We start from the raw sequence: 25,399 nt of genomic DNA, 5'->3' as shown, positions 1-25,399 counted from the left end.
GCTCACGTCCCGCCTAGCGCCGCCCAGCCCCGCTGAGGCCCTGACAACAGCCGCCGGCGTGGCTGGCGGAGCTATTGCGCGTGCGCGCCTGGGGGGGGTGGGCGGTCGCTCCCCGAGGGCGGGGTCGCAGCTCCAGAGCTTCCACTGCACCGGGCCCGGCTGCTCCTGGCGTTTGCAGGTGTCGGAGAAGCAGGTCTCGTGTCCAAGAGAGGCTTAGGTGTGTGTGGATTTCCCACGCACTGGGGCTTAATCAGTCGTTTTTGACAACAAGGGACAATAAACACTACAAAATCTTAATTTTCGACAAAGAACGTTAGCTTTCATTCAGATCCCCTTGCAGAGGCGAAAAGGGGAGGAAGGCGATTGAACAATTTAAAGGGTTAACTGCGGATGACAGTGTGGGCCATTTCTGTTTTCCTTCCTTATTCTGCAAAGTAGGCTTCATTGTTCTCATTTTACAGAACAGGCTGATTTAACAAGAAGGGATTTATAGAAGTCAGAATCAAATTTAACATGAACTCTAAACTCTGTACATTTCTCATTTTATCCCAGTGTCCTTATCGCAGTCAATAGGGCTTTAGGAGTTTTAGGTTACTGGCTCTCTGCTTGGATTGTGAGGTGGGAAGAAGAGGGCAGAATTTAGAATAGCTCAGAATAACCTCAGCCTACGCAAAAACTGGGGACCATCTGCCTTAGCTAGAAACAAACATGTGAGCCTTCCACAAGGCTGGGATGTAGCTTAGTGGTAGGATTCTTGCCTGGCATGTGTGAGAGACTGGGTTCAACTCCCAGCGACAGCCACACACACACAAAAAAAGAAGAAATGTTTGTGTGTTTTGTTTGACTGATCCGTATTTTCTTACCTATTCCATTGTTACAAAAAGAGACAATCCGGACACCCTAAATTTGGTCGGTGTTTTTTAAAATGGTTTCATTTTGTATAATTATAATATAGTCCCCCCATATGGAAAGAAAAAAAGGGTTTTAAAAAATTTTTGTTTTTATTTTTGGATGATTTCAAATATATACAGAAGTGTGGAAAATACTATAATGCACCCCCCAAGTACATTTGACCAAACTTCAACAATTACTATCTTATAAAATTGCTTATTTTCTTTATTTATTTTTTATTTATGGCACTGGGAATTTAACTCAGGGACACTTTTTTCACAGAGTTACATCTCCATCCCTTTTTATTTTGAGACAGGGTTTTTTTCTAAGGTGCTTAGAATCATGTTAAGGTGCTGAGGCTGCCTGGAACTTGTCGTCCTCCTGCCTTAGCCTCCAGAGTCACTGGGATCACAGGCATGCACCTCTGCCCCTTACAAAATTGCCTATGTTAGAGAAGGCAGGAGAAAGTGGCTGTGGAAATGCAACCTCTGGGTTGAAAATCCAGCTTTGTCACTTAGTAGCTCTGTTAACCTGGGGACTCTTTGTGTTAAAAGCTTCCTGTACCTGTAAAATGTAAGGTACAATTGTACCTCCCTCATTGATTGATTAATATTTTAAGTATTTGGTGAAGTATCAGCATATTCAGTATGTTAGCTATTTTTTTCATTGTTCTGTCAACCTTAGCTTTGCATACTTATCACTGTTCCCATGCTCCTCCTGACCCCCTCCTTAATACTGCTTATAGATCTATTTAGTGAATCTCCTCCTCCTCCTCCATCTTGTTTTTTGCATTTCTGGGGATGTGAACTTTTCTTGAGTAACATAAGCAGAAGGAAAAGATTGACTCTGTGGCCCACCTATTATAAAGAGATCATCTAAAGAGGGAGGAATGTAATGAATTTTGAGTTGGAAAGTGGGTAAGAGTTGTTTTTGTACAGGGCATGGTGGTACAAGCTTGTAATCCCAGTGTGTTGGGAAGTTGAGGCAGAAGGATTGAAAGCTCAGTGATAAAGTATCTCTGGATTCAATCCCCAATAATAGTTAAAAAAGGCTTGTTTTTGTTTGTGTTTTCAATTTATAATGACTGGTTTTTTTTCTTTGCAGCTGAAATTATAGTATTTGAGTTGGAGGGGTACGCATGATGTACATCATATACACAAGTTATGTCAAGTGTGTCTTCCAGAGAAAACTGGAGACCTTCCTTCCTTCCTTCCTTCCTTCCTTACTTCCTTCCTTCCTTCCTTCCTTCCTTCCTTCCGGTATTAGGGATTTAATTCAGGAGTTCTTTACTACTGAGATGCATCCCTAACCTTTTTTATTTTCTATTTTGAGACATGGTCTCACTAAGTTGCTGATGCTGGTCTTGAACTTGCGACCCTTCTGTCTCAACCTCCTGAGTCCCTGGGATTATAGGTGTAATACTGGAGATTTTAAAATACTAATGACACTAAGAATTTACTCCAGAAATTTGGGTGTGTTACAAATGTCTTATGACTGTGTTTAATAGTAAAAATTTAATCTGACTTTACTGCCATATCTTTACTAGTAGAAAACTAAATCTAAGTCATTATTGATTTCTTTACCTATAAAATTGTTGGAATGCTCTAGATTCTTGGTGGAACAGAACATTTGAAAGAAGGCCTTATGTCTTCAGTTTGCATCAGAACATTCTGTCCAAATCTGTATGGTCCTACCAATGAGTCTAAGATCCTGAGACATCTTTTCTTTGGCAAGATTTTTTTTTTTTTTTGTACTGGGGACTGAACCCAGGGGTGCTTTACCACTGAGTTACACCCCAGCCCTTTATATTTTTTATTTTGGAACAGTGTCTCAATACATTGCTCAGGGCCTCACTAAATTGCCGAGGTTGACCTGGAACTTGCAATCCTCCTGCCTCAGCCTTCCAAATTGCTGTGATTACAAGAGTGGGCCATTATGCCCATCTGGCAAGGTATTCTTTTTCAATTTTTGGGCTTTTTAAAATTTTTTGGTGCTGGCAACTGAACCCAGGGCCTTGAGCAGGCTAAGCACTGAGCTTCTTTAAATGCATCTTAGTGGGGGAAAAAAGAACAACAAAACCCAAGAAAAACAAAAAAAATTTTAAAAAAAATTAATCTGAGATCATGTTTTTTATCTCCAGAGTACTGGAGAGGGCCCACAGAACTTACAGACCTCCATTTTCTTCCCATTCTTAAAGTAATCTCTTAGTTCATCTCTACTTTCAGCCTTGCCTTCATATTTTCAAAAGCACTTGCTTCTTTTCTTTCTCCCTCTGGATGACCTATTTTTTTTTTTTTCAGCCAGTACAGGATTTTGTTTCTTTCATGCTTTGTTACTGATGTCAGGGGATGTTCTTATGGAATAACCCTCTCTTTTCAAGAAGGAATCAGACCTTTGTTGTTTTCATAAATCAGGGGATTTGTATCACAGGTTCAAACATTGCTTCATACCTACAGGGTGAGCCTTATCTCTGGTTATTTTGCCACCATAAAGGCCCCTCATTACTCTCTATTATTACTTAAATTTATTTCATGATATTGAATGTGAGTATACACATATACACCACACTTTGGCACCAGGGGTTGAACCCAGGTACGCTGAACCCAGGGGCGCTGAACCACTAAGCCACATCACCAGCCCTTTTTAATATTTTATTTGACAGGGTCTTGATGAATTGCTGGGGCTGGTGGGTGTGTGCCACCCCACTGGGCTAAGCAACCCAGTGATACTTTGTCTCTAAATAAAATATAGGTTTGGGGATGTGGCTGGTGGTTAAGTGCGCCTAGGTTCAATCCCTGGTACCAAAACAATAACAAAAACAAAAACAAAAAAAATTTTTTTGTTGTATTTCTTCCCCAGCCAAGAACATTTTATTGTTGTATTGCTACCTCTTGAAATAGATTAAGAATACTCATGCTGACTTGCAAAGTTTCGATTACAATAATTTTTGAATGGGCAATACATTCGCAAGTACACAAGGGCGTATAGTGAACTGTCTTCCCACGATGCTTAGCAGAAACCTGGTTCCTCTCCTAGGGTGCAAGTGTAATCACGCCTTCACAACAGAATTTCTAATCTATATTCTATTCAATTTTCATTTTCTTGAAAGCTGGAAAACAATTTTTAAATTTTATTTATTTATGTTTTGGTATTGGGCATTGAATCCAGCGGCCAATTTGCGATCCAGTTGCCTCAGCCTTGCCTCAGAGTTGCTGGGATTACAGGACTAAGCCACCGCGCCAGGCTTCAATTTAGAATTTCTGAGCCCTGGGGATCCCCATATACTGGTGTGCAGGCGCCGCTCTCGTATGCTTAAATGCTCTTGGAGACCCTTTAAAAATAAAATTGGCCAGTTATTTTACTAGTTTCCATTAAGCCTTTCGTTGAGGGGGCTGAGGGGGTAGCCTAGCGGTAGATTGCAAGTTCAGCAAGTTCAGCAAGCGGAAAGCCCTGGGTTCGATTCCCAGCCCCGGGAGGGGAAAATTGAAGGCTTTGAGCTGTGGAGTCGACTCGGCCTCCTCTCTCTTTTCAACAACTCCTAAGGACGCCTGAAGAAGGAATAGCACACATCTTAGTTTCTCAAATTCAGGTTCACAGGTAACCCAAGCTCTTGGTAGTTGCCATGGCTCCCGGCGCCCTGAGTCTGACGTCAGTCAGCTGCGCTGCCTGATGATGCGATCAGTTCCGGCGCCCTCTGAGGGCGGGGGAGCAGCGAGGAGGGAGAAACTTAGCTATTAGTGTGGCAGGGTCATGAAGAAGAGGCGGTGGTGGGAGAGAGGTGGCGGCGGCGGGGGCGCGAAACTGCGGTAGCCGCCCGGGGGGCCGGTGGTGTGGCTTTGTGGGGAGGGCGTAGGTCCTAGCCCCCTCTCGGGCAGCGGCCGGGGCTCGGGGCTTAGCGCGGCCGTGGAGCCGCCTCCCCGGGCCCCCTGGCTCCGCCATGTTCCGCAGGGCACGCCTTAGCGTGAAGCCGAATGTCAGGCCTGGTGTAAGCGCCAGGGGCTCTACCGCTCCCAATCCCCAGCGCGGCCAGGAGTCTCCCAGGCCCCCGGAGCCTACGGCGGAGTCCGCTCCGAAGCCAGTGGAGCCCACAGATGTGCCCGCGGTGGATTCCGGGGCAGCGGAGCCCCAAGAAAAGGCTCCTAGGAGCAGGTAAGCGCTTGCAGAGGGAAAATGAAGCTGAGCAGATGAACATTATTAGAGGAGTACTCCCTTGCTTTCAGAGTCTGGATGAACCCACTCTAAACTGCAGTTTGTCCCTCTGACCTTTCGTCAGGATCTGTATGTCCTCGAGGAGACCTGGTCTTCCAGTTGGTGGTGATGGGAATCCAGTATAGCAATCTAAAGGGATTGAGAATTTAATTATCGTAGTTTTTAAGTTTTTTTGCAAGGAGAGTGGTTTAAAAAAATTTTTTTTAAATACTTATTTTTAAAAAGGAGATCGCCAGTATTGCTTTTTTGTTTCTGCCGGTGTTGGTGATCGAACTCAGGGCCTCGCACATGCTAGGCAAGAGCTCTGCCACTGAGCTATGTTCCCAGATTGTTTTGCTTCTGCTGATTTGTGTCAAGGAAAGAAGTTTCGGTTGCTTGCTTTGGGTTTGAGGGGTGCACTTAATCAAGAATCATGGCTTTAGCGTCGTGTACCGCATTTGGATTAAGGACTCTTTTACTTAATTTAACAATTTAAGTAGACTTTTCGTAGACAAAATTTATTCTGCTAAATAAGGATAATATTATCTTCTTTGGGGGCGTTATTTTGGAGATTAGAGATAACTACTTGGACAGCACAGGCCAGAATAGTTCCCCTAGAAAAGTTCTTAGTTTTGTCTTTTCTGCCTTTTTTTTTTTTTTTGGTACCGGGGATAGAACTCGGCGGCACTCGATCACTGAGCCACATCCCCAGCCCTGTTTTGTGTCACCGAGTTGCCTTAGTGCCTCACTTTTGCTGAGGCTGGCTTTGAACTCTCTATCCTCCTGATTGCAGGTGTGCCCAGGCACTGGCCAAAGTTCTTAGTTTTAAGAAAGGGTGACAGTGGAAAGTAATTAAATTAAAAACCTGCCAGGTTAATAAGGTGGTCTCTGTTTTTATATTGTATGTAGGAGGAAATAGTAAAAAACCAGCCCTGTTAAGTGCCAGTGAGTTGGTACAAATTTTGTTTATATTGTGACAAAAAGGTGAACATTTTCTTTTGTGGGAGCACAACTTACTCTAGTAAGCTGGTGCTAGTTATAGGGTGTTTATTTTGATAGTTCATTGATGCTCAGTTATTTCCAAGTTTTTTACATGAATCTGATTTAAAATTTCTCCTTAAAATGGAGATACAATACCTCTTACTGCTAAATTAATAAAGTTTTGAGAGATTTGATTAACAGTGTAGGAATGCATGATGATTAATAGTTTAATAAATTATTGTTATATGTCTCAGACTGTAGTCCTGAGACATTCATGCTCTAGAGTATTTAATTGATTTCTTAGAATTTAAATTAAGGAGTATATTTTGTTTTTGAACTGCATTTTTTTGTGTGTAGGCGTTTTTGCTAGTTGTAAAAATTGATAAGGTGTATATTCTGCCATTATGCATTCAACATAGTTGGGCAAAATGCAGATGATGCATATATCATTTCTATAAGGGCTGAGATAAGATTTTTGGGGGGAGTGGGCAGCGAGCGGTTGGTGCTGGGGATCCAACCCAGGTCCTTGAACATACTGGGCAGGCACTCTGCTACCAGTTACCTCTTCAGCCTGAGATAAGAATTTAAACTGGAAACTTTCTGGAAAGGTTATTCCATAGGCTAAGGCATTTTGCATTTTTATATAAAAACCAATTATAAAATATGAAAAAAGTTTTTTGTTTTTTTTCTTCTCTTATTTTGTGGTTGTGGGGATCAAGACCAGGGCCTCACATATGCTGGGGCAAGCACTCTTACCACTGAGCTACATCCCTGGCCCCTTTTTTCTTTTTAATATTAAGAAAATTAATTGTTACATAATAATTGTACATATTTATAGTGTACAGTGTGATGTTTCAGTATATGTATACAATGTGTAATGATCAGATCAGGGAAATTGGTGTATCCATCACTTCAAAAGTGTTTCTTTGTCTTTGGAACATTTCAAATTCTCTCTACTAGCTATTTTGAGATATAAAATTATTTGTTATTAACCCTACAATTGTATTATCACCTGACTGTGTTATAGTATATTAGAAGTTATTCATTCTATCCAACTTTCACCTTGTTCTTTTTTCTTGATTTGATTTGTTTTTAGGCCATTCTTGAATTATTTATGTCTTATCTGTACCATATCTAATATATATTTTGAAGTGACTGAATATTTCTGCTGTGTAAGTAGAGTTGTACCTGAAAAAGAATAAATGATTTCTGCTCCAAATAGCATTTGGTTTGAGTCTGGTGCAGTGGCATACACCTGTAATCCTAGCAGCTTAGGAGGCTGAGGCGGGAGGATTGCAAGTTCAAGGCCAGCTTCAGCAACTTAGCAAGGCAGTAAGAAACTTAATGAGATTCTGTCTCAAAAACATAAAAAGGACCAGAGATGTGGCTCAGTGGTTAAGCACCCCTGGGTTCAATCCCTGGTACAAAAAAAAAAAAAAAAAAGGAATTTGGTTTGGCTAATGAGGTTAAATGTATGTCTTCAAATACTGCAATACAAATATTTTATAAGTTTGAAGTTTTGTGTATTTGCTTTGACTGATCTCATGTTGATATAGTGCCAATAATTTAGACCAATTTAGGGAGATGTCAAAGTGATGTATAGACTGTATTTGAAAAGAAACCTCTCTGTCTGCCATGCACGAGGCCTTGGGTTCCATCCCAGCATCATATATAAAACAGAAACATAAAACAAAAAAGTTAAGTCTTAAAACCCTCAGTTATTCAAAGTAGGTTGATTAAGTTTGTTCTGTAAAAACTTAGGTTTTTGTTTGCTTTGAGGAAACTAGCATATAATTATGTTGTTTGCTGAGCTTAGGTACATAATATTTGAAAAGATTAACAGTATTCATTAGAATTTATATAAGTTAAAAAGATTTTAAACAAAACTTATAGTAATCAGCGTAAATCTTAAGTCATTGGACATGCTAGTGTGAACCCAGGGTCTTGCACATTCTCTGCCACTGAATTGGAATTGTACCCCTAGACCCCCATTAATTCTTTTTTTTTAATAATGAGACTTTAGTGTTTTGGATTTTTATCAGACTAGGTTTTAAAACTAGGACATACGAAAGAAGATTCATGGTGTTCGTTTTTCTTTTCTTTCTTTCTCTCTCTCTCTCTCTCTTTTAAATTTCAACAGTGATGAGAAGATTGGTGGTGAAAATAATGTTGAAGAATCCAGCAAATTGTCCTCCACCGTTTCACAGAGAAGAAAGCGAATATCAAGTACTTCTAGTTTGGTTAAGCCTAGTGTCAGTGTTCCTTCACAGTCTCATCCCTTATCTACAGTTTATCAAGATGCTCCACAGCCAAACCCCATTCCAACAAAAGAGAAACAGCCATGCTCAGATAGATACCGAATATATAAAGCCCAGAAACTGAGGGAAATGTTAAAAGAAGAATTGAGAAAAGAGAAGGTAAGGGAGGAAAATCCCAATTTCAATGGTGCTTGCTAGATTTCTGTTTTTAGGTTAGTATGGCATCATTTGGAAGAAAAATAAGCATCTGTAGTAAAACCAAAATAACATCCCTTATGCGTCTGTCTGTAGCAAAACCAAAATAACATCTCCTTTTGTTAATAGATGATTGAGAAGTCTGTTGAACTTCATAGTCAACTAATAAAAATTTTTATGTACTTAATTTAATTATGTTTTTAATTTTTTTTCCATTTTTTACTGGTGCATTATAGTTGTATGTAATGATGGGATTTGTTATATATTTATATATGTACAATATAATTTGGCCAGTATCATTCCTCTTTGTTTTTAGTGAGGGCAACAAGTAAAAGTTTTATAAGAACATATATACATAGGCATATTTGTAAAATAAACCTTGAATCGGATTTTTCATATAAAGATATCCATGTGACATGCTGTATATTTATTTTTGTTAAGACAAAGGTATTTGAATTAAGATAAACATGGTTGAGCAATATGAATTGGTAATTTTTCTAAGTTAACTGTGTGGAAAATTACAAATGGGAAATATTTGTGCAATGCATATAGTAGAGTCCATGTTCTTTATAATCTTGAAAACTGATTTTTTTTCCCCCCTGGGAGGACATGGTAATAGTGGTGAAGCATGCTGGCTCTGGAGTTAGATACTTAGGCTTTGAGTCTTAGCTATGTGATGTTGGGCAGTTTAATTGATCTTTCTATGTCTATTTCCTCATCTGTAAAATAGGACCAATAATAGCATCTACCTCATTGAAGGATTGTGAACATTAAATGAATTAATACATGTGAAACATATTTAAACTTAAGTCTAGAAAATAGTAAGTGCTGGTGTAGTGGTGCATGCCTGTAATCCCAGCTATTTGGAAGGCCGAGGTGGGAGGATTGTGAGTTTGAGTCCAACCTGGGCATCACAGTGAGACCCCATCTTTTAAAAAAAAAATTCTGTTGAAAATATTAAGTGTCCACCAAATGTCAGCATTTTTTTTTTTTTTTTTTCCCCTCTGTATTAGAGATTGAATCCAGGGCCTCATGCATGATAGATAGGCAAGCATTCTACTGCAAAGCTACACCCAGCTCCAGTGAGCAGGATTTTGTACATTGAACTTTCATCCAGTCCCAATCACTTTAGATTTTAAAAACTAAAAACTATTATGGGTAATGTGCTACAATTTTTTAATATTCAGCTCATAATTTTTTCCCTAAAATTAGATATAATCAGAATAGGAATAATATTAAAACTCTTGGAATGAATGTAATAGTGGTCCGTATATTTGACTATAGTACATTTGAAATTCTTCTATATTTATAAAATAAAAGTGGATCTGTGTGTTTGTATATATAGAAACAATGGAAAAACAAATATGCTATAAATGAAAGTCAGAGGCCACCAGATCGTTCAAAAATGACTATGAGAGACTTCATATATTACCTGCCAGATAATAATCCAATGACGTAAGTAAAATTTATTTGTTTTAGTTTCTTTGTAGTGATTTAAGTACCACATTTAGAGTATAGTTTCTTGTTTTCTAAAAGCATGTTGAAAAAATTTGTAGCACATATGTTATACTGTGACTGAAGATTTATGATAACTATTAGTGATCTTTTTTTCTTTTTGAAGCACTGGAGATTGAACTCTCGACTTCACACTTAAGCATCACTGAGCTACATCCCCAACCCTTTTTTTTGTTTGGAGACAGGGTCTTGGAAAAGTTGCCCACGTTGGCCTTGAACTTGATATCCTCCTGTGTCAGCCTTTAGAGTCACTGGGATTATAGTCCCGTACCTCTTGCCTGTTTTATTTCTTCCCTCCCCTCCCCTCCCCTCATGCTGGGAAAAATCTATATAAAAAATCTGTATCTCAACCATAAGAGTAAAGATCCTGAAAGAAAGTTTTCTGATATACAAAAGCAAAGAAATCAAAGTAGTTGAAGTTAAATCTGAAAAATCTTTGAATGTATAAATAATGACAAAGAAGACACACTTCCCTTCCCCTCCCTTTTCCTTGTGTGGGGATTGAATCCAGGGCCTTGCTTGTATGAAAGCTTGTGCTCTACTGCTGAGCTATACCCCCAGCTGTGATTGCAATTAACTGTTTTCTGGGGATGGCAAATGATACTTTTTATCAATGATATGAAAAATAAGTTTCCTTTGTTATATTAATTAACAGGATGTAGTAAAACCAAGGTTGCAATTTCTCTTTATTATGTACTATAACCTAATCTAAAGGAGCTATCTAAGATTTTAAGCAGTACATCGTGATTAAATTCAATGGTAGTTTGATTAGCAAATCTTCCAAGAATAAAGCTTCAAAGTCTTGGTTGGGGTTGGGGACAGAAGTCTTCTAAATAAATCTGGTCATTGTTGTTGATAGTTTAGCTGATAGAGGTAGCATATTTTTTAGTAGGACCTTTTGGGGTTCACCAGGTGTTTGACCCAGTTGAAGGAAGGGCCGGAAACCTAGATTTTGAGTTGCTTGACATACACACAGTGAAGACAAGCTATGTAGGTATTTTTATGTCTCGGGATTGGGAGCCTCCCTTTATTAAGGATCAGGAATTACTAAGAGCATGAACCTAACAGATTATTTGTACTTGATTACAAATTTTTGACTGAAAAATTTTTTCCCTCCCTCCGTTCCTCCCTCCTTCCCTTTTCTTTCTTTCCCTTCTTTTCCCTTTCCTCTTTTCTGTGTTGAGGATTGAACCCAAGGATTTAAGCATACTAAATGCACACTGAGCTAAAACCCCAGCTGTGACTGAAAAATTGATTGTTAAACTGTGCCATTATTAATGAAGTACTATGGTTTATTATATCTTTGAAAAAACACATAGAAGTTAATTTTCTTCTTGCTTACAGATAGAATTGGCAAGGCAAATTCAGTCATTAAAAAGTATTGTTATTTGTGTTTAATAGTTCTTCACTAGAACAAGAAAAGAAAACTGAAAAGTCATTGACTCCCGTCCAGTCAAGAGAGTAAGTATTCCATCTTATTTTTTTTTGAATGTATTCTATTATGGGAATATCTTTTCAAAAAAATGAAATGATTTTGAGGTCTGTGTCCAGATTTTTCTTTTCAGTCTTCTAATTAAATAAGCAGTTAATACAAAAATAGAGAAAGTTCTCTAAAGGAAAATTTTTTTTAAAAAGAAATGATTGAACCCAGGGGCACTTTACTTCTGGGCTAAATCCCCAGCCCTTTTTTAATTTTTATTTTGAGATAGGGTCTCCCTAAGTTGCTTAGGGGTTTGCTAAATCGCTGAGGCTAGCCTTAAACTCGAAATCCTTCCACCTCAGCTTCCCGAGATGCTGGGATTATAGATGTGCATCACCATGCCTGGCTCCAGCCCTTTTTGTTTTTTATTTTGAGATAGGGTCTTGCTGAGTTGCTTAGGACCTTGCTAAGTTGCTGAAGTTGGCCTTAAACTTGTGATACTCCTCCCTCAGCCTCCCTACGCTTGGCTTGACTGGATCTTTGTATTTATTTTTTGTGGTGCAGGGGATGGAACCCATGTGTGTTCTGGGCAGATGCTTTGCTACTCAACTACACTACTAGCCTTGTTTGAATTTTTAAAATAGACTCACCTATGAATAAAAGTAACTTTTATTTAAATGAGCTTGAAAATCCCACACTATTTGTGTAACGCATATATAACTGGTCAGTTATGCACATATAACTGACCAGTATTATGATGTTAAGTTAAAGCTGTTAGAATAAGAAAGCTTTTTTTTATTGTTGTTTTAGAAAAATAATTTTTGCATGATACAGAACTCAAAAGGAACAAAAGTGAATATTGTAAAAATTCTTCTACCTCTGATCAAGCCTAGCTTCTTTTTCTTTTAAACATCAAAGTTAGCATGCTATATACACTGTCCTGCAATAGGTTTAGTTTGAATTTTTTTTGTACCAGGGATTGAACTCAGGGGCACTTGACCATTGAGCCACATCCCCATCCCTATTTTGTATTTTATTTAGAGACAGGGTCTCACTGAGTTGCTTAGCGCCTTGCTTTTGCTGAGGCTAGCTTTGAACTAGTGATCTTCCTGTCTCAGCCTCCCAAGCTGCTAGGATTACAGGTGTGTGCCACCATGCCTGGCAATAGGTTTAGTTTTGATGCCACTAGATGTAGACTGTATAAGCACAAGCTCCCTATGCTTTTCACATTCAAAACTATCATGTTAGTTTATTCTGAAGAAATTCCACCAAAAGACCTTTTTAGGAAGTTATTGGTATTTTCTTTCTTTCTTTCTTTCTTTCTTTTTTTTTGTGGGGCTGGGGATCAAACTCAAGGCCTAATCACATGTTATGCCAAGCACTCTGCTACTGAGCTACCTCCCAGCCCAAGTAGCTGTATATATTAAAGTGAAGGATTGTTGAAATTTAGCAGAAACATTAAAACAGTTTCAGAGCTATCACTTCAAGGGTTAAGTAAGCTTATTATTTTGCCTAGGATGCATAATGTTTTAAAGCACATTTCTGAAGCTTTAAAAATAGTTTATGCTTCACAGGTTTATAATTTATGTTGACTTCAATAAAACATATCCAACAGTGTAGTAGATTGGAAAGTGTGTGGAATTTGGAATCATTATTTGAAAAACTAAAAGTTAGAAGCAAGATAATCTGGTGTGCTATTGCACAGTAGGGTAGCTATAGATAACTAATAGTTATGTACTGTATATTTCAAAAAGCTTTAAGAAGGATTCTTTTTTTGAGATAAGGTTTTGCCATGTTGCCCTGGCTGGCCTTGAACTCTTCATCCTTTTATCTGAGCCTCCTGAGTAGATGGGATTATAAGCATATGCCACCTACCACACTTGCCTAGAAGGATTTGAAATTTTTCAACATAAAGAAATGATAAATGTTTTTGTTTAACCTGATTTAGACCTTGCATATACACATATTGAAACATCATGTAGATGGTACCCCATTAATATGTACAATTATCATGTTTTTCTGTATCAGCTAAAATTAATATCTAATAAAAATATATACATACACATAGCTTTCTAAAAAAAGGAAAAAAAAAAGCCTATTTGGCTTTTTGTTCTATCCTTACTGTCCTTACTGTTGTGTAATCTAGAGCGTAACTTTTCTATTTTCTCTAAGGCTTAAGTGAGTATGAAAATACTAAAGAGTTAATTAAATGTTCTGGAACCAAGTGCTAAGTAACTGTAAGGATTATTATTGTTAATTCCATAATAACCGGATGGTTTGTGTTAATACTGTGTTGAAGTAGAAAAGATGAGCATTTATTTCTCTTTAATTAATCAATTAATGTATTTAATTTTGTTGCTGGAAATTAAACCCAGGGCCCTGGGCCTGCTAAGCATGTGTACTACTACTGAGTCACACTTCTGTCCCAGGAAATACTTCTCTAAGCTATGTGAATTAACTTATCTTTACATTTAGTAGGCAGGAAAATAAGAGCACGCTTGATGTTGAAGATAATGAAGAAATGCAAGAAGAGACAGATGATGGGCCATTGCTGGTTCCTCGAGTAAAAGTGGCAGAGGATGGTTCTATTATTTTGGATGAAGAAAGGTAAGTTAAAGAGATTTGTTGTGGTTTCACCAGAGAAAGCATGCTTTATTTAAGGAGAGGGATCCTGTTTCTGAATCTGTCATTATCACTTATACCGCAGTGTTTATACTTATATCCTGAATGCTATAATCAGAAAAGTGGGTTACATTAATTCAAAACTTGTAGCTTTTTTGGTTTGTTTCTTTTGTTTTGAGAGGAGGGCCTTCTAAATTGCTCAGGTTGACCTCAAACTCGGAATCCTCCTGCCCCAGCTTGCTCAGTAGCTGGGATTATAGGCATGTGCACCCTGCCCAGTTCATTTTTAGCAATTTTTATGTGTTTTGTATGAGATGATACTGTTGTTCTGTCATACATTAGTCTTAACACCATTGTTTTACTAACCTTACTGGTAATTGAGCTGAGCTGCTAAACTAATTATATGCTGTTCTCCACTGAGAATAGAATTATCTAGAATTAACTTAATCTTGAAGTCAGTATTCAAGTTTTCATGTAATTAATTAATACCATATTCTGGTATACGATGATAAATAATGGATATACAATGAGACAGGTTTGACATTTTAGGAGTTTTGTTAAGGTGAGATTTTGTTTACTCTCCACTTTCACAGTTATAAAATTAAATTTCTCAGTTTGGCATTGCAGAATTCAGTTTTCTTTCTGAAGTCTACTTTTTAAAGAGGATATGCTATTTTAATAAGTTAGTAAATACGAAAAAATGAAAAGTTTCTTGCCTAATTAATAAAAATAATTTTTTTTTCCCTCTCCCCGTTACTGGGAATTTAACCCAGATACCTTCTACCACTGAGCTCTTTTTAAATTTTTTATTGTTTTTGGTACTGGGGATTGAATGCAGTGTATCTACCACTGAGCTATGTTCCCAGTCCTTTTTATTTTTGAAACAGGGTCTTGCTTAGTTGTGTAGGGCTTTGTTAAGTTGCTGAGGCTGACTGAACTTGCATCTTCCTGTTTCAGTTTCCCAAATAGCTGAAATTATAGGCATGCATTATTACTTTTGGTTTAGTAAAAAATTTTATAGCATTTAAATTTGGGTGGTGTGATGGTGTTTGTAATCCCAGCAACTCTGGAAACTAAGGCAGGAGGATCACAAGTTTGAACCAACCTCAGTAACTTAGTGAGACCCTGTCTCAAAAAATAAAAAGGCCCAGCCATGCTCCGAGGCGCATGCTTGTAATCCCAGCATCTCAGGATGCTGAGACAGGAGGATCATGAATTCAAAGCCAGCTTCAGCAATGGTGAGTCACTAACCAACTCAGTGAGACCCTGTCTCGAAATAAAATACAAAATAGGGCTGGGGATGTGCCTCAGTGGNCCCATGGATTCAAGCCTCTGTGCCAAAAAAAAAAAAAAAAAAAAAAAAAAAAATTCTTGCTGGTTTGGTATGAGCATAAAAATTTCTTATTCTATTCCCCCCCCTTTTAATGTTTCAAGATATTTGTTTAGATATTCCATGACTCTTTTTTCAATAAGAAAGTACTGTGGAATTTATTTTTAACTCATAATATGTGCTATGTAAGATTTCTTTCCTCTGAAAATACTTTTTAATGATTCTCTAATTTTTACAGAAACAGATATGTTCTTTTTAGCCATTAGCATGGTAGGAACTGACTTTTCGATGATTGGACAACTGTTTCCTCACAGAGCAAGGATAGAAATTAAGGTAAAGTAAACTCATAATATTTGTTGATTAGAAAAACTCAAAAGTTGCTAAATTTTTTTTAACTTTGGTTTTATTCATAATTCTTGATTTTTCACAGTGATGTTTATGTTACATTTTCCCTTTATCGCCTGAGAAGTAAAGCAATATTTCTCAATTCTATCATTGGTAAAATCTTTTTTAGTATTATTCTACTTAATTTGATCAAGTCTCTCATGTATTTGATCAAGTTTCTCATGGACTTGAGGGTGTACTAGTAAAGTTACTGAAATTAAGAGTTGGACAGTGAATGAAAAGAGAAGATAAATATATAAGAACACCGTTTTTGGGGGTAATGGAGGGGATTTAATTTAATGCCTTGTGCATACTGGGCAAGAGCTCTACTATTGAGCTCTATCCCTATCCTTAAGAGTAGCCTTTGGAACACAAAATATATTACTAAATTTTCTAGGACAGCATAAAGAAAAGAATGGCATTGTTAGCAGTAGCAGTGATGTCAATTATAGCTGTAACATTCCTGGGAGGACTTTTTCTTCATACATGTTTCCTGAATTGGAGAGCCTCTGCATGCTATTACTCTGTTGCTGTAGTACATTACCCAGTCATGGTCTTTGGCCTTCATTTCCCACCTTATCATATTCATTACATTAATAAAAAATTGCCAATAGGGGAAAGATCATTTTTCCCTCTAGAACCAGATTAGACATTGATTGGTTGCCTGGGCACATTATGTAAGGTGCATTGTACAGTATGATGAAATATTCTTCCTCACTACATTACTGCATTTCTTCAAGAGATCAGAAACTGCTTATTCTGGTTTTTTTTTTGTATCAGAAATTGAAGCCAGTGGTGCTTAACCACCGAGCCATATATCCACCCCGTTTTATTCTTTATTTTGAGACAGGATCTTAGTAGGTTGCTTATGACCTTGCTAAATTGCTAAGGCTGACTTTGAACTTGTAATCCTCCTGTCTCAGCCTCCCAAGTCCCTGGGATTACAGGCATGTGCCACCATGCCCAGCTCATTTTGAGATTTTTTTCTAATTTTGTTCATGAGAAGAATATTGGTTAATGGTTTGTATTTTTTTTTGGTTTGTTTCCTTTTTTTCTGAAATGCTGGGGATTGAATTCAGGGCCTTCTACATGCTAAGTGTGTGCTCTACTTCTGAGTCATATCTCTAGCCCTTATAATTTTTTTTATATATATTTTTTAGTTGTAGTTGAACACAATACTTTATTTATTTACTTGCTTACTTATTTATGTGGTGCTGAGGATCGAACCCAGGGCTTCACCTGTGCTAGGCGAGCACTCTATTGCTGAGCCACAACCCCATTCCCCCTTGTAATTTTTTTTAAATGTCTTTGTCTTATTTTGGTATAAGGATTATAGAAAATGTGTTGGAAAATGTTCCCTTGTCTGTTTTCTGAAAGAATTTAAGATTAATATTATTTCTCCTTTAATGTTTGATAGAATTCACTAGTAAAATAATCTAATCAGGTGATTTTCTTTGGAGGAAGACTTTAGATTATAAATTCAATTTTTAAAGTATCATTTAGGGCATTCCGATTTTCAGTTTCAACTGGGCACAATGGCATGTGCCTGTCTTCCCATATTTAGGAGACTGAGGCAGGAGAATTGATTTTGCCTAGGAATTTACAATTAGACCCTATCCTTAAAAAAAAGAAAAGTTTCAATTTCTTGTAACAGTTTTAATGCTACAGGCATCAGATTTCATGCTATCTCATTACTTATTTATCTTTATGTTTTCCTTTTAGTACTGGGGATTGAACCCAGAGTCACTTAATCACTGAGCCATATCCTCAGCCCTTTTTTATTTTTTATTTTAAGATAAGATCTTGCTAAGTTTCTTAGGGCTTTGCTAAGTTGCCAGGGCTGGCTTTGAACTTGAAATCCTTGGTTCAGCCTCTTGAGCTGCTGGGATTACAGGTGTGCACCACTAGGCCTGGCTCATTATCATTTTAATGTTTGTAGGATCTATGGTAGTAACCTTGTTTGAGAGTTTGTTTTCTCTCCCTCCTCCCCCTTATCCATATACAAGTCTTTGCAATCAGTCAATTTGTGTTAATGTCAGGGTTAACTTTTTCTTTCCTTTGATGGTACTGGGGTTTGAAACTTGGATTTCCAACATGTGAGGCAAGTGCTCTGCCACTGAGCTATATCCTGGCTTTTTTTTTTTGTTACCAGGAATTTAACTCCAGGGCACTCAATCACTGAGCCACATCCCCAGCCCTATTTTGTATTTTATTTAGAGACAGGGTCTCACTGAATTGCTAAGTGCCTCACTTTTGTTGAGGCTGGCTTTGAACTCATGATCCTGCTGCCTCAGCTTCCCATGCTACTGGGATTATAGGCATGCATCACCATGCCCAGCTTCTATCTCAGTTTTTAAATTCCTTTTTTCTATTTTCTTTTGGGTTAATCAAATCTATTTTATCTGTTATATCATTTTTCTCTTTTTACTTTATACTTCACAGATAATAACCTTTTCTTGTACAAGGTATTGAATTCAGGAGTGCTTAGTCACTGAGCTAGAATCCCAACCCTTTTTATTTTTTATTTTTGAAACAGGGTTTTAAGGCTCACCTTAACTTGCCATCCTTCTGTCTCAGCCTCAGCCTCCTGAGTCTCTGGGATTACTAGTGTGTGCTACCATGCCCAACAACTTTTTTATTTTTTTTTTAATTAGAGCATTATAGTTATACATAGTAGTTGAGTTCATTCTGACAAAAAATTGTACATACATAGAATTTGTTTTTAGTTCCTGTTCTCTTTCTTCTCCTGTTCCCTCCCCCTATCCTCCTTCCTGTAGTCTACAGGTCTTCCTTTTGCTTATCTATTTTATTTAGTTTTGATTGGTTCTTTCTTCTTAAATATAAGGGTGAAATTCCCTTGGTATATGTGCACATAGTACTATTTTTTAAAGTTCCTTCCACATTTCCTCCCCCTTCCCCTCACTTCTCCCTCCCTCTTTCCTTCTTCTACTCTACTGACCATCCTTAAATCTTTAGGATATTTGATCTTCCTCTCCTTCATTCTCTTCTTTTGCTCTAGCTTCCACATATGATAGAAACATTTGATTCTTGATTTTCTGAGGTTGGCTTACACAAATAATAACCTCTTGCTGGGTGCTATAGCACATACCTCTAATCCTAGTTATTTTGGAGGCTGAAGCAGGGGTTTACAAGTTTGAGACTATCCTGGATAACTTAGTGAGACCCTATCTCAAAGTAAAATAATAATTAAAAAAAAGGACTGGAATATAGCTCAGTGATAAAGCCTTCTTGCCTTTAATCTCCAGTACCAAAAAACAAAAACAAAAAACCCTCTCACAAATGTGCTTTTATTTGTTGCCAATCCCTGTGCTATGATCTTTAAAGTCCTTTTTTACTTCTACATGCCTTATAAACCCCATCTTATAATGAATTTAATGATTCTACAGTATACTTTTTGTTGGGTATGTTGAACCCTAATGCTTTAGGAGGCTACAATAAGAGGATTGCAACTGGCTTGCTTGGGCAGGTTAGCAGGACCCTGTCTCAAAATAAAAAAGGACCGAGGATGTACTCAGTGTTAATAGAGCACTTGCCTGGCATGTGTGAGGTCCTGGCTTCCATTCCTAGTACTGCCAAAAAAAAAAAAAAAAAAAAGGGAGTCTTTAGTTTTTAAGAAATTTGAATAGAAAAACAAAGTTAGTCTTCAATATATTGAGTACATATTTACCTTTCCTAGTGCTTTTTTTTTCTTTGTTTTGGTATTAGGGATTAAACCCAGGGGTACTTGACCACTTAGCTATATCCCCAGCCCTTTGTATTTTGAGTTTCTGAGGGCCTCACTAAATTTCAGAGGCTGGCTTTGAATTTGTAATCCGCTTGTCACAACCTCCCTAGTTGCTGGGTTACAATCATGTTCCTGCCCGGCTCTGGTGATTTTCATTTTTTCCTGTAGTTCTGAATGAGTACTCTGCCTTTTTTTTTTAATATTTCTAGTTGTAGCTGGACACAATACCTTTATTTTCTTTCTTTATTTTTCATGTGGTGCTGAGGATTGAACCCAGTACCTCACACATGCTAAGCAAGTGCTCTACCACTGAGCTACAACCCCAGCCCAGTACTCTGCTATTGAAAAAATTTCTCTGCTTTCAGTTACCAAAATGTTCTTATTTCAACCCTGTTGGTTTTTGTCTTGTGGGTTTTTTTTTTTTTTTTTTTTTTTTGTGATGCTAGGGATAAAAGCCTGAGTCTTGAGCATTCTAGATAAGCACTCTGCCCTGAGCTATATTCTAAGCCCTGCCTCAGCATCCTCTTCCTCCTCTCTTTCTCCTCTTCCTCCTTACTATTATTATTACTATTATTTTGCTATTGGGGATTTAACCCAGGGACACTCAGCTCCTGATCCATATCCCTAATTCTTTTATTTTTTAATTTGAGAAATAACAATAAGGAGGAGGAGCAGGATCAGAAACTTAGTATAAACCTTTCATCCTCATTTTAAAAAAGTGAACTTTAACTTGCCTTTTAGTGAAGGCATATTCAATTAGTAGAGAATAGTATGTTATTCATAACAGTTTTATTTTAATGTTTGCTAATTTTAAAAATAACCTTTACTCATTTAATGGGTGAAAATTACTATAAGTTTTGTTTCTCTTAACAGAATAAATTTAAACGTGAAGAAAAGACAAATGGATGGAGAATAGACAAAGCATTTCGTAAGTATTTCTGACCTCTTTTACAAAATATCATTTGAAGAGGCTAAAAAATAATCCTCTTTGGCTGTAGGTATAATCAAAATTACTCTTAAGATTTCATCTCACTCCTGTCAGAATGGCAATCATCAAGAATATAAGCAACAATAAATGTTGGTGAGGGCTGGGATTGTGGCTTAGCGGTTGAGTGCTTGCCTAGCACATAGGAGGCCCTGGGTTCGATCCTCAGCACCCCATAAAAATAAATAAATAAATATATTTAAAAAAAAATGTTGGTGAGGATGTGGTGAAAAAGGTACACTCATACATTGCTGGTGGGATTGCAGATTGGTGCAACCACTATGGAAAGCAGTGTGAAGATTCCTTAGAAAACTGGGAATGGAACCACCATTTGACCCAGCTATCCCACTTCTTGGTTTATACCCAAAGGAATTAAAATCAGCATTCTATAGTGATGAAGCTATATCAATGTTTATAGCAGCTCAATTCACAATAGCTAGAACCAACCTAGGTGTCCCTCAATAGATGAAACAACCTAGGTGTCCCTCAATAGATGAATAGATAAAGAAAATGTGGTGTATATACTCAATGGAATATTACTCAGCTTTAAAGAAGAGTGAAATTATGGCATTTGCCAGTAAATGGTTAGATTTGGAGAATATCATGCTAAATGAAATAAGCCAATCTCACAAAACCAAAAGCTGAATGTTTTCTCTAATATGCAGATGCTAATTCACAATAGGGTGGGGACACTAAGGAAGAATAGTTATTACCTTAGATTAGGTAAAGGGAAGTGATGGGAGGGGAGAGGAGAGGATGTGAGGATAGGAAAAATAGTAGAATGAAACAGATATTATTACTGTATGTATATATGTGACTGCAACCAATACGATTCTGCAACGTGTACACTCAGAAAAATGAGAAATTATATCCCATCTATGTATGATAAATCCAAGTGCATAAATGCATTCTAATGTCATGCATAATTAATTAAAACAAATTAAAACATCAATTTATAGCTGGGCTTGTTGGCACAAGCCTGTAATCCCAGAGGTTTGGGAATCTGAGGCAGGAAGATTGTGAGTTTAAAGCCAGCCTCAGCAAAAGCAAGGTGCTAAGCAACTCAGTGAGACCCTGTCTCTAAATTTAAAAAATTCAAAATAGGGCAGGGGATGTGGCTCAGTGGTTGAGTGCCCCTGAGTTCAATCCCTGGTTACCCTCCCCGCCCTCCCCAAAATGTCAATTTATAGCTGGGCATGGTGGCACATGCCTGTAATCCCAGTGGCTGGGGCGGCGAATGAAGGGGGGCTGAGGCAGGAGGATGGCAAGTTTGAGGCCAGTCTCAGCAACTGAGCAAGGCTCTAAGCCACTTAGTGAGACCTGTCTCAAAATTAACAATAAAAGAACTGGGGATGTGGCTCAGTGGTTAGATGCTACTGGGTTCAGTTTCTGCTGTCCAAAAAAAAAAAAGAACCAGACATGTTTACACATAGTTAAAAGTGTTGTTCAAATTTTGACAAATAATATGTATGTAATCACCACCCCAAACATGTATGGACCTTTTTTTTTTTTTAAGATGGAACTTTTTATTGCTTAACAAGGTCAGTTGGTTCCCTTTCAATCAATTAAATTCTGTCCTCTTGACCCCAAGTAACCACTCTTCATTTGAATCACCATGGGTTAGTTTAGAATGTTCCAGAATATTTTATTCATGGAATCCTATAGTACGTACTGTTTTGTGCTTGGTTTCTTTTACTCCCTGTTTTTGAAATTAACTCATTTTGTTGCTTATATCACTAATTCTTTTTTTTAATTTTTAAACTAATAGTTTTTTCCTTTCTACATGGTCTGTTATGTACTTGTTTATCCATTATTTTGCTGGTAAATAAACTTGCTTTTGCTAATGTGCTATTTTAAAAACCAGAAATTCTTCTTCTTTTTTAAAAAAAATAAATACTTGAAGGTTCTTTTCCATTTTTTTTTTTTTAAACAGAGGAAAAGCGTCCTTTTGACTTCGATTTTTTTGCTCATTTGCTTCAGAAAGTTCTTGCTGAGGAAGAGAAAAGAAAACAAAAATCCAGTAAAAGTCAGAATTTAAAGGAGAAGAAATCCTCCAAACCACGGAAAAATGTAAAAGGTATTAATTTTATAAGAAAGTGTTCAGTTTTACTTATTAATAATGAACTTTCAATATTGTCTCTCAGGAATTGAGAATTTAGGTACAGCTCAGGTAGTTGAGATCATGAGGGAATCCAATTGGACAGACTTAGTTTTTCTTTACTCAGCCAGTTGAGTGGGTCAAAACAGCAGTTCCTTATAAAATTTTATAATTGTCATGATTGGGCTACTTGACATCATTCTGGCAGTTAACAAATTTTTCTGGTTAATCAAAGAGCATCAGAGATTTTTAAGTGTCATGTTCTGTGTTTGGTTATTTATTATTATTGTTCTGTAAAACAAATATGTTGTAAAATTATAATATTTAAAAGGTGGAACTCAGGGCTGGGGTTGTGTCCCAGTGTAGAGCATTTGCCTGGAATGTGTGAGGCCCTGGGTTTGCTCCTTAGCATCATAAATAAATAAATAAAGGTTAATTGACAACTAAAAAAATATATATATATAAAAAAAAGGTAGAACTCTAAATTTTTGGGGTTGTGACTATCTTGTATTCTTTGAGCATAGTTTAATTTCTGAAGGTTGACAGTGACTTGTACCAGGAAGAAAATTGCATTTGTGTGGGTATTTCTATTTTTAGGCTTTTATTTTATTAAACCTTTCAACTCTGGACTCTTAAGAATGATGTTCAGCTATAATCACATAATTTAAAGAAGCTTGAAACACATCCCAGGCCCCTTTCCATTGTTTTAATCACTGAAAAACAGCCCCAAAGATCCTACATTCCTATGCTCTCAGAATTTAAGATGGGGCAGAGGTAGGATTCAAGGTAGAATTGTGAGAGCCTGTGGTGGAGGTCTGCAAGACCACCACCACATTTTGTTATTGGTTAGGAGGACTAACAGTTTTCAGCACCCTATGTCTGGCATATACCAAAATTCCAGACTACCAAAAGGAAGAGAGTTCATCATAAACCATGTTATTTGTACAAACAGTTTAGGCACAGCAAGCCACTCTTATCAATTAGAGTAATAGAAACCTTTCCCAGACCATCATCCCGGACATGGTCCAATAGCCAACTCCTAAGCAGACCTTTCAGAAGATGACAGTGAAACCTGTTGTATTAACTCTTCTCTGTACAAAGCCAATCTAGAATTTCTTTTTCTAGAGTATGGTACCTCTATCTTTGATAACTGAAGTTACTTTATTCTTCTGGTAGCACTAAGATTGAATGTAAGGTCTTGTGCATGCTAGGCAAGTGCTCTACCACTGAGGCATACCCTCAAGACTTTGTTTTTTTTTTAAAGTTCATTTTGAGACAGGGTCTTGCTTAGTTTCCCAGGCTGATCTTTGAATTTGTGATCTCCTCCTGCCTCAGTCTCCTGAGTAGCTGGGGTTACAGGTGTATGCCACTGTGCCCAGCTCATATTTCATTTATTAGCCAAAGAAATGTTTTTAAACTTACTATATTTAGCTTTAGGAGATTAAGATGTATTAATTCTTCTTTGATTTTCATGTAAATAGCACGCATAACTCACTATGTCTTATTTAATGTAAGAATTTTAAAGATACATTATTATAACTCAAAATTTAGAAATTTGTGGTTATTTTGACTGAATAAATCAAGTGAATCAATCAAGTGTTTTTTCTCAATTTTGAAATCTTCTTTTCACTTTTTTTTTCTTTTTTTACAGTCTGGGTTTTTTTTTGGTACCAGAGAATTAACCCAGAGGCGCTTTACCACTGAGCCATATCTCCCACTCTTTTTTTTTTTTTAAATATTTATTTTTTAGTTTTAGGTGGACACAATATCTTTATTTTATTTTTATGTGGTGCTGAGAATCGAACCCAGTGCCTCACACATGCTAGGTGAGCACGCTGCCACTTGAGCCATATCCCCAGCCCCTCTCCCACTCTTTTTCTTTTTTTGAGACAGTGTCTTGTTAAATTGCTTAGGGCCTTGCTAAGTTGTTGAAGCTGGCTTTGAATTTGCAATTATTCTGCCTCAACCTTCCGAGTCTGTGGGATTATAGGCATACACCACCATGCCTGGTTTATTTTCACTTTTTAAAAAATGTAAGTGAATGAAATTGAATTTTATTATATTTTGGGATTGGATATTTTTAAAGAAAATATCTGATCAACCATGGTTTTGAAGTTAAATTTGCTCTTGGGTTGGGTGTCTGTTTTGTGCTGCTGTAACAGAATACCTGAGTCTGAGTAATTCATAGAGAACCAAAATTTATTTCTCATAGCTCAAGAGGCTGAGAAGCTCAAGATCAAGGCACCTGTCATCTGGCAAGGGCCTTCTTGCTCCTTCATCACATGGTAGAAGGTCAAAGAAAGAAAGCAAGAGGGGAATGAACTTGGCTCCTCTCAATACTGGTTATTAATTTTTCTGTGAGGACAGCACTCTTGGTCTAATCTCCTCATAAAGATGCCAACTCATGAATTGTTACAGTGACAATTAAATTTCAACTTGAGTTTTTTGAGGATATTCAAACCAAACATACTATTTTCATGGTGATCTCTATTATTTTTTCATTTTAATCTTTTGAAATAATTAAAAAATAATTCATGTTTTCACATATTTTATACAGTTGACTATTAATAGGTCTACTGCATAAAATTGCTAGTAGGCAGGGCACTAGCAATTATTTTCAAATATTTGTTAAAAATATTTTTCTTTGAATTGGGGGTAGTGGCACACTCCTGTATCTCAGTGGCTTGGGAGACTGAGGCAGGAGGATTGCAAGTTCAAAGCCAGTTTTAGCAATTTAGTAAGGCCCTAAGCAACTTTTATCTCAAAAAAAAAAAAAAAAAAAAAGAA

General features: G+C 37.2%; 1 protein-coding gene across 1 annotated transcript in view; it reads left to right on the top strand.

The window, feature by feature from the left end:
* Positions 1-4,594: 4,594 nt before the first annotated feature.
* The window catches only part of Bdp1 (B double prime 1, subunit of RNA polymerase III transcription initiation factor IIIB), a 90,089-nt gene continuing 69,284 nt past the window's right edge, over positions 4,595-25,399 (top strand). Inside the window, exons 1-9 of the mRNA XM_048800109.1 lie at positions 4,595-5,040; positions 8,201-8,477; positions 9,859-9,968; positions 11,430-11,489; positions 13,927-14,055; positions 14,664-14,683; positions 15,639-15,733; positions 20,403-20,457; positions 22,448-22,591. Coding sequence (XP_048656066.1) covers positions 4,829-5,040; positions 8,201-8,477; positions 9,859-9,968; positions 11,430-11,489; positions 13,927-14,055; positions 14,664-14,683; positions 15,639-15,733; positions 20,403-20,457; positions 22,448-22,591 — 1,102 coding nt within the window. The 5' untranslated portion in view covers positions 4,595-4,828. The remainder of the gene's footprint in view (positions 5,041-8,200; positions 8,478-9,858; positions 9,969-11,429; positions 11,490-13,926; positions 14,056-14,663; positions 14,684-15,638; positions 15,734-20,402; positions 20,458-22,447; positions 22,592-25,399) is intronic.

The sequence above is a fragment of the Marmota marmota genome, unplaced genomic scaffold (assembly GCF_001458135.2).
Source record: "Marmota marmota marmota unplaced genomic scaffold, marMar, whole genome shotgun sequence".
NCBI lineage: Eukaryota > Metazoa > Chordata > Mammalia > Rodentia > Sciuridae > Marmota > Marmota marmota.
The sequence above is the reverse complement of the archived record's forward strand: the minus strand, read 5'-3'. Positions and strand labels throughout refer to the sequence as shown.